The 19393-nt window shown below is 43.4% G+C and overlaps 5 protein-coding genes across 5 annotated transcripts; 2 read left to right on the top strand and 3 right to left on the bottom strand.

Moving 5' to 3' along the window:
• Window positions 1–511: 511 nt before the first annotated feature.
• Window positions 512–3185, top strand: EAE97_004789 (uncharacterized protein; the record flags this gene model as incomplete). The annotated part of the gene is made up of 4 exons (XM_038875301.1): window positions 512–1131; window positions 1198–1830; window positions 1880–2402; window positions 2457–3185. The coding sequence occupies 4 exons, from the start codon at window positions 512–514 to the stop codon at window positions 3183–3185; spliced, it is 2505 nt and encodes an 834-aa protein (XP_038733658.1).
• A 984-nt stretch (window positions 3186–4169) lies between these two features.
• Window positions 4170–7291, bottom strand: EAE97_004788 (uncharacterized protein; the record flags this gene model as incomplete). The annotated part of the gene is made up of 4 exons (XM_038875300.1): window positions 4170–4313; window positions 4410–4499; window positions 4574–6867; window positions 6916–7291. 4 exons carry the CDS (start codon window positions 7289–7291, stop codon window positions 4170–4172), a joined length of 2904 nt encoding a protein of 967 aa, XP_038733657.1.
• A 3847-nt stretch (window positions 7292–11138) lies between these two features.
• EAE97_004787 (uncharacterized protein) lies at window positions 11139–11375 on the bottom strand (the record flags this gene model as incomplete). Its single annotated transcript, XM_038875299.1, has 1 exon — window positions 11139–11375. The coding sequence occupies one exon, from the start codon at window positions 11373–11375 to the stop codon at window positions 11139–11141; it is 237 nt and encodes a 78-aa protein (XP_038733656.1).
• A 1232-nt stretch (window positions 11376–12607) lies between these two features.
• EAE97_004786 (uncharacterized protein) lies at window positions 12608–13737 on the top strand (the record flags this gene model as incomplete). The annotated part of the gene is made up of 2 exons (XM_038875298.1): window positions 12608–12778; window positions 12856–13737. 2 exons carry the CDS (start codon window positions 12608–12610, stop codon window positions 13735–13737), a joined length of 1053 nt encoding a protein of 350 aa, XP_038733655.1.
• A 1734-nt stretch (window positions 13738–15471) lies between these two features.
• Window positions 15472–16880, bottom strand: EAE97_004785 (uncharacterized protein). Its single transcript, XM_038875297.1, has 2 exons — window positions 16485–16880; window positions 15472–16431 (listed from the first exon to the last, which is right to left on the bottom strand). Exons 1-2 carry the CDS (start codon window positions 16771–16773, stop codon window positions 15551–15553), a joined length of 1170 nt encoding a protein of 389 aa, XP_038733654.1. The 5' UTR covers window positions 16774–16880; the 3' UTR covers window positions 15472–15550.
• Window positions 16881–19393: the final 2513 nt, after the last annotated feature.

Below are 19393 nucleotides of genomic sequence, written 5' to 3'. Positions count from 1 at the left end.
ATATCTACATACCCAAATACTTATGAGAGGATGTACAATGTAGATTATCTGAGGGCTCCGTTGGGCCTTGAAGGGTTACCACATAGTAGTCTCTTCACCCCGTCCACCTCTTCCCCTCCCTCTCTTTCTCTCTCATTCACTTACTTAAATTGATACAACACCAGATGCGGTTATCTATAAAAAAGTTGATTCTTGAAAGTTCTCATTGTCTGGTTGCTATTGGCGATGGACAATTACATACCTAATACGAATGAATTACAAATGAAAATCTCAACGGTATAAAGTCGGTAGCTTGATAATTTACTAGACCCATAATTATCAATTTAACTTTTTTCATTGGTTAAATTATCTCAAGGGTCCCCTCCCCACCCAAATATGTCCAAATTCCTCCATCTCCCTTCAAACATCCCCCAAACCCCAGAATATTAATCAAAACATTACTTCATTTTCAGGTGTAAATTGATGTAAAAATTATTATATTCAGGGCAGTCTATTCACGCCCTAGTTAACCATGACTTCATCACGACCACCACCGACTTCTCCACCTTTACGATCAAATTCCAGAACTCCAAGTCTGCGAAATCAAAATGTTTCGCAATTCACACCGACACATCCTAGCGGATTGAGAGAATCGTTTACCCTTGCGACGAGTCCGGAGGCGACAAGACATGTTGAAGAAGATGGTACAAATGACAGGAACGATGAGAACTCGAGGAACGATACCGAGCAACCATTACCGCATGCTCGCCCTACTCGCGCCGATACATCTGCAAGCACAGATGATGGACTAGACGGCTATTCGCATGAACACACTGGGTTTGGAGGAAAGCTCTCCGACGAGACCACCGCTTTACTGAGGAAGCCTTTTGAACCGATTGGCAATGCGGTACATCCTGGACCTTGCAATCATGGAACATTTAGCCCGAGGCTGGGGAGTCGTGCGGACAGTGTGAGGAGCTTTGGAGGTTCTGCGCCAGTATCTCCCAATGGCAACGGGGAGCCTAGTGACGGACTGATTGGGGGATTACTTAAAGGCTTAGGAGTGAGGAATGGTCCAATGGCAAAGCCAAAGAGGATGAGCACGACAAGTTGGCTCGCAGAACAACATGGAATTACCAACACTACTGGAATGTATGTATAAACACTGAGCTGCCAGAATTGCGTATGGAGTTTTGCTAACAGTTTCTTGCGTAACAGGTACATAAATTACTACATACCATTTTTCACCTGGATTCGACAATATAGATGGGTACATCTTCGGGGCGACCTCATAGCTGCTATCACAATGGCTTCCTTCTACCTACCTATGGCTCTTTCTTATGCATCCAACCTCGCACACGTTCCGCCAATCAACGGTCTTTACTCTTTTGTTTTCAATCCACTTATATATGCTATATTTGGAAGCTGCCCGCAAATGGTTGTTGGTCCTGAAGCCGCGGGAAGTCTACTAGTTGGCTCGGTTGTGAAATCTACTGTCGATATCGGCGACGGGGGCGAAGAAGACGATTTAATGCACGCAAGAGTTGCTGGTATTGTTACCGGTATGGCGGGAGCAGTAATCTTCATTGCTGGCTTAACTCGCCTAGGGTTCCTAGACAGTGTGCTGAGCAGACCATTTTTGAGAGGTTTTATTTCTGCGATTGGTTTCGTCATTATGGTCGATCAATTGATACCAGAGATGGGACTGGCAGCACTGGCAGATGAAATGGGAGGTGTCGCTCATGGAAGTAGTGTCGATAAGTTGGGCTTTTTGATTCGCAATGCAGGCAAAGCGCATAAGCTTACTTGTGTTGTTGCTGGTGTCAGTTTTATCATAATTATGATTTTCAGGTATGTGGGACCAAGGATCTTAGTTCCGCTCATTACTGATTTGATTCAGAGAGATGAAAAAGCGCCTTCAACCTCGATATCCAAGTGTTGCATACATACCCGACAGATTTCTAGTAGTGGTTATTTCGGCTATTCTAGCCTGGAAATATAATTGGGAAGACCTGGGACTCCAGATCCTCGGTGAAGTCAAATCGACTGGCGGAGCACCATTTACTTTCAGATGGCCATTCCAAATTTCTCATATGAAGCATGTCCGAGAATCTATGGGAACATCTTTCTTGATCGCGCTTCTCGGCTTTTTCGAGTCATCCGTAGCGGCTAAAAGTCTTGCTGGTGCAGAGGGGAAAGACTTGATCCAAGGAGTACAGCTCAGTCCTAATCGCGAATTGGTCGCTCTTGGAGTCGCAAATTTAGTTGGTGGCTGCTTCCAAGCAGTTCCTGCATTTGGTGGGTATGGTCGAAGCAAAGTTAATGCTAGTACTGGTGGAAACACTCCCATGAGCAGCATTTTCTTAAGTTTGTTAACCGTACTCTGCATTCTGTTTCTCTTACCTGCGTTCTATTATCTTCCGGTATACCTCCATAATTTCCCTTACTTTTTTTATCCTAAGCTAATATTGTCCTAGAAAGCGGTTCTCTCCTCAATGATTACGGTGGTAGCCTATTCTTTAATCGAAGAAGCACCGCATGACATAGCATTCTTTATTCGAATTCGTGGATATACTGAATTAGGCCTTATGTTCATCATCTTTGCCTCGACTATCTTTTACTCACTCACTCTTGGCATCGCTATTGGAGTCGGTCTCTCTCTTCTATCCGTTATCAAACACTCTACTCGTCCTCGTATCCAAATTCTAGGCCGTATTCCTGGTACCAATCGTTTCGAAAACGCTGAAGACAATCCGGAGAAACTGGAATTCATCGAGGGATGTCTCATTGTTAAAATTCCCGAGCCACTTACCTTCGCCAACACTGGTGATCTCAAAAACCGACTAAGACGATTAGAATTGTACGGCACAAATAACGCCCATCCTGCACTACCTCGCGTACGATCTCCTGAACATAATAAAAATATTATTTTTGATATTCATGGCGTTACAGGACTTGATGGTTCGGGTACACAGGTTTTAGAGGAAATCGTAAGAGGATATAGAAATAGAGGTGTTAGAGTGTTCTTTTCCCGTGGTCCTCAAGAAGGAACTCACATTTGGAGATTATTGGAACGAAGCGGGATTTTGGAAACTTGTGGAGGCAGAGAACATTTCGTCAAAGATGTGGAAGAGGCATTGAGATTGACGGAAACTGAAGTCGATCCAGATGCTACTAATTTAACAAATGATTCTGTGGGTACATGATTGTATATATTTACAGGGGGTTAGCAGGTGTTGTCGCCGAAAATTTGGCGGATTGGTCAATCAGTCGCCGGGCTGGGAATTCCCTTTCTTTTCTTTCTTGATATTTGTTTGTTTGCTGATTGGGCTGTGTGTGGATTGGCTATTATATGATTGATGAGCGAATGAGCGAATGAGCGAGCATTGCTTGGCGCATGGTTTGGTGATTGACCGATTGATGAGCGATTTATATTCAATGATGAGATGAGATGAGATGAATGAAGATTTATATATATTGTATGTAGCACGGGATGGTAATTTGGAATGAAACGTAATCATAATTTTGTTGATATTTTTAAGTTTGAAAAGCGAAAGGAGAGATGTATAGTTTGGTGTGAATTTATTGAAATCCTTCCTTCGACAGTTGTAATATTTATGCTTTGCTTTGACGAATGATATTGATAGTAGATTGCACCATTGGAGTTTTTATAGTATTTCAGACAAAACTACATACAAAATTACACATGTTTATATATAGGTATGCTTGTTTCAAAGACACATCCTCGCACCACATTCTCAATTCCAAAATCCAACGCCGATATACTTGAAGAGACGCGAGGAAGAATTTTACATGGTATATACATTTGAATCATAAATACCAAAAAAGATCATATATATCTGTATCGAGTGAAGTAAAAGGAGATACACACACATCCAACTCCAGATCATCAAATCTCCATTTCCTTTCCTATCTGTTCCCTTCGAGCCCGGTCCATTTCATGAATTTCCTATCCTATCCTTTTCTTGGCCCTCCCATTTTCAGATATCCAGGTGAGGGTCTCCAAATTTCATAACTTGATCATATTCCCGGTCCAGTATCCATCCCTTGCCTTTCCTGCCCTGCCCTGCCTATCCCATCCGATCCCATTCCATCCAGTTACTCGCGCACTGCAAGAAAGCAAAAGCGCGCCAAGAAATGAAAAAAAGAGAAAAAGTTAAAGGAAAATTTCATAGAGCTAAACCCGTTCCATCGCCTGTCCAGCGATATAGAGAGAGCACTTCTCTCCGCTTCAACTGTTGCTCGTTGAAGTCTTCTGGGATGCGGCCGCGCACCTGTGCGAGTGCTGAGCGCATTACTTTGCGGAAATTGCGCTGGAATTTTATGTTAGTTTTTTGTGGATGCAATTGAGAATGTGGAGGAGAGGGAAAGGGGGGGGGGTTGAATCAATGAATCAATGCGGAACTAACCTGATATTCTGTATTCAGCGTCGCGACACAGGCTTCGTGGGCTCGGACGATGGTTTCACAGGCTTTTACTACGCTGGGCGATGCTTCGACCTATTTATTTATGTTAGTTTCATGATTCACATCATTTCTCTAAATGGAAAAAAGGTAGATAGGAAAGAACATACCTGAAGTTTATCGGCGATAAGTAACAACAGAAAGCTACCCTGCAACAAATACACACCAAAGAAAAACGGCATAAACTCCAACCCGGGATCATATTCCAAAATATTGTTTATGGCTTCTGCTGCACTAACAGCATGTCCCGTTGCGTTGATAAAACTCTGCGACGAGATCCATAGGTCATTATCATCAAGTAAAGAAATCGGGTCCCATTTTCCCGTTAATAAGATGTGAAGAACATGCATGACATGTGTACCATAAGCCACCACAATCCGTGTTTGGATGTTGGCTTCGGATACGTGGCTGGAGGATACGGTGTGAACTGAATGAACTGAAGGAGAGCCGATATCGTTGTGTTCGAGGGATTTGTTTGGCGTGGAGGATGAATTGTTTCCTTCCATGTTTTGGTCTTTTGAGTCATCTGGCAAGGGGGGAATCTGCTCCGCTTCGAAGGCTCGTAGACTCTGTCCATAGGCATCGAGTTGTTTTGCGATTTCATTGGCATGATCATCCCACTCACGAGCAGAGCGAAAGCCAATGCCAAATCGAGGATGGTTTTTGGCGTGGTATAGGTCTACGATCTCACCGAGAATCGTCATAAGGGGTAGGAAGTATCCGAATATACTATGTCCAGTACACTCAAAGTTAGGTCCGTGCCTCCGTATACGATGAGTGCCGGAAGGGGAAGTAATATGAATGCTTGAATCACCAGTATAGTATTCTCCAGCCTGCCATAATGCGTCATCCATTGGCTGGAGAAGACCATCACATTCTATATCTAACAGAAAGAGTGGCCTGTTGTAACACAATGCGAGGTGCCTGTCCACTGTATAACAAAGCCACCAGATCCTTCTTCTCTCTTCTCTTTCTTCTTCAGTTATCGGCCCTGGAGTTCGAGGTAATTCATCATCATCTTCTCCATCAGCATCCACATCATTGGCTCCTTCATTTGGTTGTTCTGGAGCCATTGGTGCTGGATGGTGGGGTAATTCCCTTCCTAGTTTGAGTTCACGAGCTAATGACCAAGCCGCATTCCACCAACGCAGGCTCGCACCTTTGTACTCGCTAGCTGACACAACAGTAGCGAGATGAATATAAGTTATAACATCGTCAAGAGTGCCAGCTGCACCGAAAGCACCTGTTTCATTCAGTGCATCTGTAGATACCGAACCGGGCATTGCCACACCAAGACCGCCCAACGCCACACCATTAATGACAGTATTAGAGAAATTGGAAGCAGATTCATTGCTTCCGGAAGTTCCATGAATAAGAGGTTTAAGAAGACCGACAGTAAGTTCGAGTAATTTTTGACAAATTCGTCCACGAGATGATGGACTGGCTGTTAGAAAAGCTGCATCACTAGTTTGTGCCACAACCCATAATATGCTAGCAAGTAAGGCAGGCATACATTGCCGAGGCTTCGTAGGGTGAAGTATCGAGTGTTTGCGAAAGACGTAACCGAGAATATAAGGAGAGGTAGGGTGCATCAAAGCTGATGACGAGCTTGCGAAATATAATTCGAGTAAATCACAAGCTAAAGGTATGGGGATGATACTGCCAAGGTGAGGTACCAATGGCTGTAGCACGGGATATCGTAGAGGTGCATTGAAGTTCTGATGTGTCACGTGTTGGTACTGGTTTGAAGGAGAGGGTAATGACATCCACCCACCGGGTGAAGGGGCCTCAGAGCCCATAGGAAAACCGGTCAAAGGGCTTTCGGCTAAACGAAACTGACCTTGGGTATTACCCGTAAAATTAGGCGGGCTTTGGCCCTGTATAGCATAGGGTAGATCTGAATAACCGGTCTGCGCCGTGTTAAAGTTTGCATGACTGCCACTGCCGTTCATCATGTGGGGATTTAAGGTAGAGCGGTAACCGTGCATGCTTGAGTAGCCATGCAAATTCAGGGACCCAGGGCTCCCGATTTGATCGACGTCTGCGCGGCTAACGTGGGGCGGATGTCCTTGGGATGGTACTTCTGTAAGGCTTTCGAGACTACCAGCACGAATTCTTCCTTTCATCAATTCACGAGCTGAAGGCTTTTCAACTGCGGCTGTGTTAAGACTTAAAGACCTGGATGGTGTATGTCGTGGGAATTCAACATTTTCGTTTGTCAAGGAAATGGCGGAAGTTGGATCATTGTGGGACTCCACGGGCGATCTCTCTTCGGACGATTGATCAGTAGGTGATTTTTGTCCATTGGCAGCAGCGGCGGCGGCGGCTTGTTGCGCAAGATCTTTTCGGGAAGCTTTTCCTCGCTTTTTTCGTTCACGGATATACTCGCATCCTAGTCCAAATTCTATATCCTCATGAGCCTTATCCGTTAGATCTCAATGAAAATACTTACCGACACAATGAGCGCAGGGACTTTGACCATCGCATTTAGTTCTGAGCTGATTACACTGATCGCAAGCTCTGCTGATCCTCCTTCGAATTGGTCCAGAATTCCCGGTCCCTCTAGCAGATGTAGCGTTGCCTCCTGGCATTCCCATTGCATAAGGATGCTGTCGATGTTTTGAAGTAGCATTTCTGTGACTCTGTGAGTTTTGACGAATGTCCACTTGTTGTTGGTGAAGCTGTGAGATAGCATATTGTGAGCCATGAGCAAGAGTATCTAAGCCTGAAGTGTGCATATGATTGGATGGTAAGTGTCCGTTAGACAGCATATTGTTTGAGGGCATAGTATTATATGCCGAGAAACGGTGAAGGGGATTGGAAAGCATTTTGGAGTTGATGCGCAAACAAAGTTGCTAGAACAAGGTTGGTTTGAAGAGACTTAATCTAGCTGTGATGGAAGCTCTGTTAATGGTTGGCAGATTTAATAGTTGATAGCTGACGAGCTTTCCAGAAGATGCAAGTAAATAAGGTTCGAGGATGTTTGTAAAAGTGCGATTCGAGCATCTATATCTCCTGAATACGGCATGGAACTGACATATACCTTGGCTCCCTGTATATCAGCAGGACCGTCTTGGAAGGGGAAATAAAAGCTAAAATAATAGGCACAAGATGACAGGGCAAAGTCTCTAACATGAGCTCATGAACTAATAAAGTCTATTAACTATATGGCGGGGTTCGCATGAAGTACCGGTAAAGGACAAGAGGCATGTTCCTTTCCTAAAATTTATTGATCTTAACTTGTGGAGAGAACAAGGATTAAGAAAATCAGCGAATAGGTCCAGGGTATGCAGATGCTGGTCTTTTGGTCTCGGAGAGCCTACCCCACGGTGGCATCACCTCCGAATGTCTTTTCCTTCGGTCATACTTTTTCCGAAAATCTTGAAATCGAAGATTGAATCATCAAGGATGCTCTGGTGGTTGGTGTGAACCAGGTTTGAATTTTTTGTTGAAATTCCAACACTCACCCAATAATACTCAATATAAACGAGGACGGCCAGTAACAATGTAGGTATAGGGTATGATAAAGATAATATCACTTATCGTTTTTTTTCGCTTTCTCTCTCCTGCAGTACTTTCATAATCTCGTTGTTTCGTTTTGCCATTCAATCCATGACTTGGTTGAGGTCCAAATATGTAGTAGTAGCTCGTTTAACTAGCTATTGGTGGAGTGGAGAACGGAGCGGAGCGAGTCTCTGGCGAAATCTTAATATTTGCCATCCGTCAACTTTATTCAGTGGATTGAGAAGGATTGGACAAAAGGAAAATTAGTCAACTCGGTAGGACACGGCTCTATCCTTCAATTGGCAGTTCTTAATCTTGTCAACAGTGTTCTAGTGTTCTAGTCCATGAGCTTGCGCAATAAATCACCCCCAAGAAAACGGGATCAGGGATACGATCTCTACTATTGTCTTTTAGTAGTGTAGCACACATGAACGAGTGAGTTATTCAGGAAGTTGTCAAGACAATCCAGATTCCACATCCCTTGAAATCGAAATTCTCAAATGAGTGATCATCAGGGCCCCCCTCGAGTCAACCTAGTTCAACCCAAATCGACCCCCTCCTCCGATGTTGGTATGACCAGGAAATTTTAGGAAATTTTAAGGACGACAATCATCGTTGTTGGGACAAGGTAATGAATGATCTGTGTTCATTTCCCCCCTCGAGACCTTATTTCTCCATAGCTTTTTTAGAATTACCTTTCCCCACACCCCTTTTCATCTTAATCTACTCGGTACATCGAGTTGACACAAATGTGAAAGAAGAGGTGAAAGTGGGTGGCGTCAATTTAGTGATGATACGGTGCTGAGATCCGTAATGTGATGTGCAAGTACATTTCTCAATGAAAGCTTGCCTGCTTGCTTGTTTTCTTTCTTAATTAGATTATATGTTTTGGTAGTGTATATGTGCGTACTCGGTATGAGTTTGTGCTCCAACTCTATCTTGACAATTAATGCGCCAATGAAACTTCAATATTTGATTCAGATCCCGCTTTTCTAGAAGCCGTAGTAGATATTTTGGATACCTTTCTCATGTACTTAATTATTGAATTTAAAATAATTATTCCATCGTCATCCATCGTAATGGTGCGCATAACACTTCATTGTGAGGTGAGTACATCAAGTGCCCCCCTCTCTGATCGCCATTTTCAGCCCGAGGTAACTTCCTTTCGGGCACCGCACAAGATCCCCACACTTCAATCATCAATCCAAATTCTGACTTTATGGTCAGCAGTTTCCAATCTTCAACGCAGCATTCCATTCGCAGCATCTTCCCGAACACAACCACACATGTTCTGGGAAGATCAATGCAACAAACACATGCAAACAACATTCATGACACGATAATAAGATTATGGATAGTAAATAGTACGTTAGCGAGGTTGGGTACTCGAGTCTAGCTGGTGCTGAATGCATGTCAATTCTCATACATACTCACCGAAAAGGAATCGGATATGGTACGACCAGTATTGTTCTCATTGAATTGTTAGTGGTTATTCCTGGTTACTTGACCATCCAAGCACCAAACGGTCCGATGTTCCTCGTCCTTATTCGAGCTTGCTCGTCTGCACATGCTTTCGCTTGCACGTTTATAAGTGTTGCTTTAATCCCAATGTGACTCTGTGCCCGACCCCAACTTCTTGGCAACCCCATATCGATTGTGTTGATTTGATGAAAGCTCGTAAGCAAAGTCACATTTTAAGCCGTGATCAATAAAAACGATTCATAAATTCACTCTCTATCTCATCTCCAAGGTCGGTAACAGTCGGGTCACATCAGGCTTTCGAAAGGGTGCAGCATGCAATATGCACATCCAACAGAATCCTGAAGGTCTATCCTTCTCCAGATCAAAAAGATCCCCACGTATTACCAGGTGCGAGGCCTTGATAAGCGTGAGAAAATTGGAACTGCCATATGCAGGTGCAGCTGTTAGTAGGACCAAAATGCGGAGTCCCGAGGAGATCCATGTTAAATTTCCCCGTGAAATTCCCCCATTCCCTTGAGAATCAGAAGTAACTCTGTTCTTCTCCAGAGTCGGTACTTACTTCTTTTCTCGAGGTGACATTAGATTTTGTCATCATGCGAATCATTCATTTCATTCATTTCAGGCAGGGGTGGCGGATTGTTGGTATTTGGATGTGATAATCCTACTTTCCATGGTCCCTTGTAATATCATGTGCCAGGATAAAAAAATAACGTAGGCATTTCGTCTCGGACTCCGTGTCTAGGTTGTCAAAGATATTAGTTAGACGATAAGCTTTAGCCAGCCACCCGAGAAGCGCAATATGGCCCGTGTCTCTTTAGGAGCCGAAACCCGCCGCCATCGAGGTGGAAATCTTAAGGCTGGCGCGATATACTAAGGGTTATCCAGATGAATGTATACGTGCCATTATAATACATTGAGACCATCCCGGGGACCCCTTTTTTGAATCCTAAGTTCATAAGTGCGTCGTGAGGTTGTCGAATCATGAGCAGAAGAAATGTCTGGACCCGTGTACTGATATATTGATTTTCCAGGAACAAGTTGACCAATATTGAACATTAAAACCACGGAAAAATCTCCGATTACTTCACGTTCTAGTGAAACCTGCACTGTGAGAGAAGCGCTGCGGTGAATGGGCCGATGTTCCCGCACTTTTTTTTACCTTGCTACCCCAGATCAACGAGCCTCTTGCCATAAGTTTCACAGCTTGATAATCTTTATAGTTTTTGGTTGACTTTCTTCACTCTCAAACACCAGCTGACTTGAAGATCCCCATTTCTTGCTTTTTTGGCATACGGTGATCACGACCTGATTCTTAGATCGCACCAAACACGAATTTGGAGGGTCGGAAAATGTTTACCAATGTAGAAACTCATATCGGTCCTTCGATGGCGAAAGATTGATATCGGAGGAATTCGAAACAATTTGATGGCTTGGTACATTCCATTCTGGAACTAGGATGAGATTGAGCTGGGATCACAAAGTAAGATGCATTTCCCCCTAGCCACATGTGTTAACAAACATGCTGAACAAGACCGTCAGAAACGCCTTTTTCGATGCAAAAGATGCTCTCATAGGAAGATTGTCAAAATTGTACAATGAGTGTTGGGATATTTTTTGGAGGTCAGACGCTGCTATCCATGGCATGGAATGCCAACTCGAGTGACAATTCTGATGTCGTGTCACTCTGAATTACTCGAGGCGATGTGGTACCGCATTTGAAGTCAACATGAGATCAATGTCGCAGTATTGTAAGGGTGGACTAGGTGTATATCGTACCACTACGATCCCACCACTTAGGTTTAGTAATTCTGGACAGTCATCGTCTAAGCACTCTTGATGGAATGATCTTTCAGAGTCGATCTTAACGGTGCGAATTTTGGCACCTATTGAAATCTCAGCCGCCATGAACGCCGTCACTAAACACATGTTGATAGGTCAGCCAGTTGAGGCGCTTGTAAGGCGATTAGAAATTGAAACCCAATACTCACCTCTCCAATCCAATTTCATTCCTTTAACTTAATCCGAATCTCTATGGTTATGCCTACAAATATTGAACTCTAGACTGTATTGAGATCCTACCTACTTGGGAAGGTACTTCAAAAGTTACTAGGGGTAGTACCTCGAAGGCATTGAGCTTCGTAACAAGCATGTGAATATGTTATTTCTTGAAATCATAATGAAGGCGACTGCCGAACATGTACAGCCGGATTGATAATGAATGAATGCCCCATCCCGAATCTCAAGCTTGTCTGTTCATGGGTACTTGAAGTATCTTGCCTAGGAACAAAGTGTCCGAGAATTACGAAGGTCTCGTTATATAGCAGCTGCTGGTAGTGAATGTACGATATATAGGTGGTCGAGATTATCTCGTGCGTGCGAGAAGTGTACAGAGAGAGTACAACTATCAGCATACGATGTATACCTAGTACTTAAGACCCGTTCAAGGAATGGCAAGTTTTGTTTGATTTGGGTTCTCCTCGACCTTACACAGTACGAAGTACCGGCAATGAGTAAATTTTATCATTTGTCATCCATCATCAGAGCCAAGATGAGAGGTGGGTCTCAGACGAAGATTGATTGGTGGTCTAGTTGGATCATGTGATCTTTGGCAGAGTTTAACTACCTAGTACTAGGTAGTTCGCTCATATCTCGGCGTCCAAGGCTTCAGACGTCATTGCTTCATCACTGGGAATAACCTCAAAAGAATATCAAGACATGTCAAGATCTGGCCATCTTTTAGGTCTATTCCACCTCCTTATGTAATGCCGCTTCAACTTTCCTGAAACACAATACACGTACTGCGTATGGCCAATACGTTTGCTCAGATTTTTGCTGGTTAGTTTCATTTTGAGTTTCTGGTTGATGAGGAATCAGCATGATTGATTAAGTAAAGTTCTCCATCAAAGAGAATGCCATCAAACAATCTCAATGGTCAAATCATATCTCCGACGTGTCTACATCATCAAACTAGGAGATAGTAGGTTGTGGATTATTAACAATCCACTCAGGCGGGGTGATCTTAGCCATCATTTTCTTTGTACTTGGTATATATCTGCTCACATCTTTGTCACATTAACATCATTTACAGCTTTATATTCCCTTTCATTGAAACCTCATACTTTACTCACATTTACATATATAATTAACAACTAATCAACATGTCCCAATCAATTCCCAAAACCACCAAAACTTGGAGAATCGAAGGATCAAACGGATTCGATAGCTTGAAATATGATACTCAAGCTACACTTCCAGAATTGGGTGCGAACGACGTTCTTGTGAAATTTCACGCTGCTTCATTGAACTACAGAGATTTGATAATCCCCAAAGTAAGTTTGTAAAACCAATGCTACCTTTGGTGATACTGCTGCCGTAGTTGAAACTAACCAGTCATTTTCTTCCTCAGGGCCAATATCCATTTCCACTTAAAGATGGTATAATTCCCGGCTCCGATGGTGCTGGCGAAGTCCTTGCTGTTGGATCAAAAGTAACTCGATTTGCCCCCGGTGCCAAGGTCCTTACTCTTTTCAGTCAAACTCACTATGGTGGTTCGCTCGATCATTTATCTATGCAAAGTGGCTTGGGTGGTGCCATGGATGGTACACTTCGTCAACACGGTGTCTTTAACGAAAATGGGCTCGTAGACATGCCTTCTTCCCTTTCATACCTCGAAGGAGCAACTCTGCCATGTGCAGCCGTCACAGCCTGGAATGCTCTATATGGATTAAAGCCGCTGAAACCCAGTGATGTGGTTCTCACGCAAGGAACTGGTGGTGTTAGTATATTCGCTGTTCAATTTGCCAAAGCAGCTGGAGCAACCGTAATTGCCACAACCTCCTCCGAGTCAAAAGCTTCGACACTCAAAAAACTCGGTGCCGATCACGTAATAAATTACAAAACCACTCCAGAATGGGGTGCACATGCCAAATCCCTTACTCCCAAGTCCGCTGGCGTATCGCACATTCTCGAAGTCGGCGGTCCAACTACCATGGCACAATCTCTACGAGCCATCAAGATCGACGGCGTTATCAGTATAATTGGATTTGTGGGCGGACAAGCAAAAGAAAAGGAGCCAGGGTTCTTGGACTGTTTGACAAACGTCTGTACCGTTAGAGGCTTGCTAGTAGGAAGCAGAGAGATGTTCGAGGATATGAACAGGGCAATTGATGCAAACGAAATCAAACCAGTGGTCGACGAAAAGGTATTCGGACTGGATGAGCTTAAAGAGGCTTATCAATACATGTGGGATCAGAAACATTTTGGCAAGTTGGCCATCAAAATCGAGTAGAGGCAAGTAAGCATATTACCATGAGTACTAGGAAATTCCAGGACTGTCAGGATTCTCGTTTGGATATATCATCAATACATACTGTAAAAAATGGAGTAACACGGATGAGATTCTATCTCATACACACTTTTTCAGATCGTACTCTATTCACAATTTAAACTCATTTATTTCATCTTTCCTTATCCCTTTCCATTTTATATTTTGGAATCTCTCATTCTCATGATTCTCAGAAAATAAGCATTGAAAGTCGGCAAAAGATACAGGTTCTTTTATCCTATTCTGCTCTCTATTCTTCATCTGTCGCTGCTCATGCTTCCTCTCACCTTGCTTGTTCCACCTCCACAGTGTTCACATCTACAAAATCGGCGATCAGAATTTGCTTGCTAGGACTCTCTTGCATATAAGAGTCCGCAGCACGGCACACATTATGTTTCAATAACAGGATTGGACCTGCGTGAACCTACTTCAAATATACCTGTACTCGCAATTCCTGTTAGTGATAGCTATGGTCTGATTTTATAGGCTCGGATGTTTGCACTGTTGTGGACCTTTGCACTTGTATAATCTGGGACAGTGTGCATAATGGTTTTAAGTGGCTTCTAAAGTATTCTCTTCTAGGATTGCAGCTCGAATTCTTGAAAATAGAGTTCGCATTGAGCTTTGGTGGTTTGACAAATTCATTTCCGTGTAATCTCGAGAGCGTTCGAGTGCATGCTTGGGTTTTTCTATCTTTCTTTGGCATATTGAAGTATCACATCGTATTGTATCGCAAGCTTTCTCGTCATCAGACATGTGGTCATCTAATGGAGCAGGGTGTGAGGAGTAGACAACCTTGAAATGTCTATATGATCGAAGATCTTCCCGGAAAGTCAAGGGGCCGGATACTTAGTGATGTCCACAAAGGAGTGATTTCCACCCAGTCTCTAATAATGTTGAACTTGAGGGCTACTACAGGAGTATTCATTGCATGGCGGTTCATTGTGTATTATTACATTGCCATTGTAGTCCCAGGTACGGATAGTCTGAGTTTCGCAGCGCCGGTTGCATCAGGGGTACTCAAACACCGGTCTCATGGTAATCTGCAAAAATCAAGCAAATGAGACTCTACTAGCCCTTCGGGCCTCCCGTGGAGGCAGAACGATTTGATAGGAGTTCCTGAGGGCAGCGAGCTATGAGGATGAGGGTCTTGTCCTAATAATGATATTTTTGCGGTAATAATTCTATATAGTAACATTTTTATATGGGTATCGGGATTAGTAGAAATGCTATTTGGGGTCTAGTATATACTAGTTTGAATTATTTTACTTTTGCAAATATTGTTATTCTACCTAGTTCTAGTAAAATATTGAGATTTTAATTTTGAAAAGGAAAAAAGGAATTGATTTTCTAAGTATAGGAGATTTTCCAGATCTTCTTGATCTTCTGATTAGCTAAATCTAGGTTCTTGCTTGACTATAAAATTGAGAGTTACGTCATTGAAAGCTAAATTTATCTGTTATTGAGGGAGAGGGTGTACGTAGCAGACTCTCTCATCTTCGAGTGTATAGCACTCCTCTACAGCTTTGCTGTCTTATTTAGGCTATATTTTCAATGTACACTCAATATATATGTTGGCATTCGATGAGCTAATACTTAGGAGCATGAACTCTTTATCAGATCATATTACTCAAGAGGAATCTTCAAAATCAATGGGTCAATCACATGATCAATATCAATATCAATATCAAAACGAAACACTATTGACTGAATGTAAATTTGCTATATAATAGGTGCGAGATTCTAGTTACATTCTTTAAGTCAAAGCCATGCCGATTTATGCGGCGGTAGCGAAACCGATGCGGGAGTTGGTGGTGTCATAGACGGAGTAGTATTGCTCCAAGAACTTCTGTCCAATGATGGTGTTGACACCGGAAGAACCTCCGTCGTTGATCCAGGCGTAGTGATTGCCGGAGGTAAGACCGAAGCTGGAGTATTGGGCGGCTGGGACCAAGTATTGTGCTGGGGTAAGGGTGTAAGTGGTGGTTCCGAACTTGATGGAGAAGTTTGCTGTTGGCTTGGTGGTGAAGACAGCAAGACCAGATGCGCTTTCGGTTTCACCGCCTGTGGCACTGAGGAACTTGTTGTAAGCTGCGGTTGGGATGTAGATCAAAGTGGTTCCAGTGTCGACAATTCCGGAAGCGGATGTAGCGAGGGATGTAGTGCCGTAAGTGAAACCAGCGATGTTGATACCCCAGTAGTTTGAGGCATCTCCAGATGTGGCCTTAGGGAAGTAGGTAAGAGTACCGGTGTACTTAGTGGTATCAACACCACCGAGGGTAAGCTCACCGTTAGTGTCGTCGCCATCGCTTCCAGATTCTGGCTTGAAGTAAACACCAAGAACCTCACTAGTGATGGAGCCTTGGGACTTGAGGTTGTCCATGAAGGTTGGGACGGTAGAGAGGCCGGAAACGGTACCCTCAGTAAGATCAACTGGACCAACACCGAGAATGCCATCGACGGTAGAGAATCCAGAAGCGCTGGTGGCAGCACCAATGGATTGAGACTTGACGGTAAGACCGCCGAAGCTGACAACGTCTGTGTACTCCCTTCCGGAGAACGAACCACTACCGTAAGAGACAGAGACGGAACCACCAGAGGCTACACCGGTTGAGGACTTCTCGCAAGAAGACTGAGCACCGCACCAGGTGTTGGAGGCTGAGTGAAATCATTAGTAAGATTTTTAAGAGTAGATTAGAGAAGTAACTTACATCCAGTATCGACGATGAGAGAGTATGTGGCACCTCCAATCACGACTGGGGCGACGTAGGAGACATCATCGTTAGTGACTGCGCCAGAGCTGACTGCAGTAGCACGCTTGGCACTGGTTACGATACCGTTGACCTTGTTGAGACGGGCTTGGCCTTTGTCAACGATGTTCTTGATGGAGGTGATGTTGTGGTTCTTGGACAACGGAAGAACGGCAGACTTGACTTGGGCAACTGGGGATGCCGATACGGCAGCGGCGCCGGCGAATGCAAGAAGGCTGGTGAACAACATGGTGCAAAGAGTACAGAACTGGTGAGGCAAGTCAAGGTGAAGATGAAGATGTGAGGATGAAGAGATAGAGGAAGATGGAAACGTCTTATTTATACTTCAAAGACTCACCAGTGACTCGTGCCTGATGCTTGATCTAATCCCTCTCTCCATCTCGGAAAGGAAGGTAACGATCAAATGCTTTGATGGCGTATTATCACCATGTATTGCGTTGAATAACGATATAGGGTTTGTTTATTGAAACGAAGCATTTCAAAGACAAGACTTACTGTTCTTGGCAGGTCAGTATTGAAAAGGTTCAATGTCGGCATTTGCCATGCTCAGGGGAAGAATCCATTCTTCACAAATATATGTGAGTTTCTATTTCTGGGGTGTAGAAACCAGCTAATGGTGTTAATCTCCCGCACAGATTCGGGTTAGTGAGAGGAGCACCCGTTTTCATCAGATTGATCTAATCCCGTGCTATCTTGAAATATCTGTACGAAAAAACGCCATCAACACAAAATACAAGCTTTGTTGGCGCTAGCCAAGTTGTAGCTTCCCGTCTCGGCGATGTATGCCGCGCCGGCTCCACCGCCGGCTATTAACATTTATGCATACTAGGATATTTTAACAGCACTGGGTACTCTGCAGCTAAAACTCGAGCCTTCACGCCTTATCTGCTAATGATTTGATTGCTATGTACTTCTTTCCTTCCTAGATGGATATAAGTCAAGGCGTCCCCACCATCCCACCTTCCGCAATAGGAGGTTCTCTGCCGTTCTTGCCTCGGTGCACTTTAATTTACTTCCCTTCTATGGACTGAAATTTAGATAACCTTACCGCCCATCTACTCAATTTGTCGATCGGCGGCTCTCCATAATTCGAATTGTCTAGATCTAATCTCTCTGTATCGATCGATTGATGTAACCCACAAGGCAAATCAAGAACCAAGGGAACGATTTATAGATGCTGTATCTCGCAATTTGGCAATCCAAAGGTATGATTCGAGACATAGGAAAGTTCAATCTTATTGTGCCCTCCATTGATCATTTGAGTGACACACTCACTGAAGTTTCTACCTCACTTCAGTGCTCACGACAAGTGCCTTTCGTACTTTCCTTCTCGAATCCTAATCCTAATCCTAATTCCAATTGCTGAGTCAAAATAGACCATTCAATGATTCACGATGTGATCTACAATTGATCGAAAAGATGTTCATTTGATTTCATTGGAGGGAGTTGATCAATCTTACAAGTTACCAAATGCCCTTCCAACGTATGGGTCCTACCCCAAGTGTAAATATTAACGGTACCGACAGCTATCTGGATTGGAAATCAATCAGAGTGATCAACAAGAATGAATGATTCTGTAAATGATTACCTATCATTTACCACCAAGCCAATATCGCAATTTTACAATCCACCTCAATTTCTCCAATCGCAGATCATTATTTTATGACACCCCGCTCAACCCGGCACATAATTGCGAGCACCCCTCACTTTGACAACTTGCAGATACGATCTAATCCCCTGACATTAATCACATCACTATTCCACAAAGGGATTAGACAACCTCGTCTCGAACATTCATCATTCATTTGACTTGCAACTATCTCAAACTATCCCAAACTACCATTTTCTCTAAGCAAGTGGTTCAGATTCTATAATACTCTTCTCAACACAATCATTACAGCGATACAAGACATGAATGGAGACTCAAGCCAATTGTCTCAAGTTGTGGGTATAACCCCCTAAAGAGTCGCTTGTACTTACCACTAAATGACTTCATCTGGTTGAGAACATTGTGAACAGGGTCATAAGAGCCGAACACTAAATATCTCAACGCTAGGCGTTACTGTACTCATTATCATGTAGTTTACAAGCGTTTGCTGCAGACCTCAACACATTGATATAGAGACAATGGCTCCTCGTACCCTGATGGTAACTGAGATTTAGATGAAAGGCTCGAACGCCAAGAGTTATCCAGAGATGCTCCGTCCAGTGCTATTTCGTATCAGATACGCATGGACGTAAAGCCAATCTGTTTAGAGCCTATTGCCCCGTGCCCTATCTGCGGCATGTCTAGTCTAGGAAAATAAGTCGCCATTAGCTACAGATCAATGTCAGGGTATCCAATAATCCGGAATACAGCCTAACAATGTAAGGTTTTGGATATCTAAAGCGGTTAGAAATCTGACAACAGTTCAATCTTCCAATCAAATTCAATATCTTGAATGGTTTTAATGTTCCAATTGGTTTGGAGAGTCTAAAAATCTTCATTGTTGGACTGCATTCCAGACTATTGAACACTCTGCCAGAGATTATTTCAAGCGAAATAGATGGAGGATTCCTCATGGTGATGAGCAGACGAGATAGCAGTAGCAGAAGAAATCGTAGCGGTAAAAGTGGCGAGAATGGAGATAGTATAAGATGAAACATACTCAAAATGAAAGATATGAGATGAGTGTGATCTAGAAGAGAAGATACTCAACTTTCAAAGAAGTAGGGATATTGGGGAAGGAAATCCTTCCGGCGGTGGGTTTGCACTATCTTTGTGGCTGTTCCTACCGTTAGTTCCGAGCTCTAGGAGCACCTTTATACATAGAAGATATAACTTGAGTTCCAAAGTAAAGCTGTGTCTA

Source organism: Botrytis byssoidea (genome assembly GCF_014898295.1).
Source record: "Botrytis byssoidea strain MUCL 94 chromosome Unknown BBYS_008, whole genome shotgun sequence".
Taxonomy (NCBI): domain Eukaryota; kingdom Fungi; phylum Ascomycota; class Leotiomycetes; order Helotiales; family Sclerotiniaceae; genus Botrytis; species Botrytis byssoidea.
The sequence above is the reverse complement of the archived record's forward strand: the minus strand, read 5'-3'. Positions and strand labels throughout refer to the sequence as shown.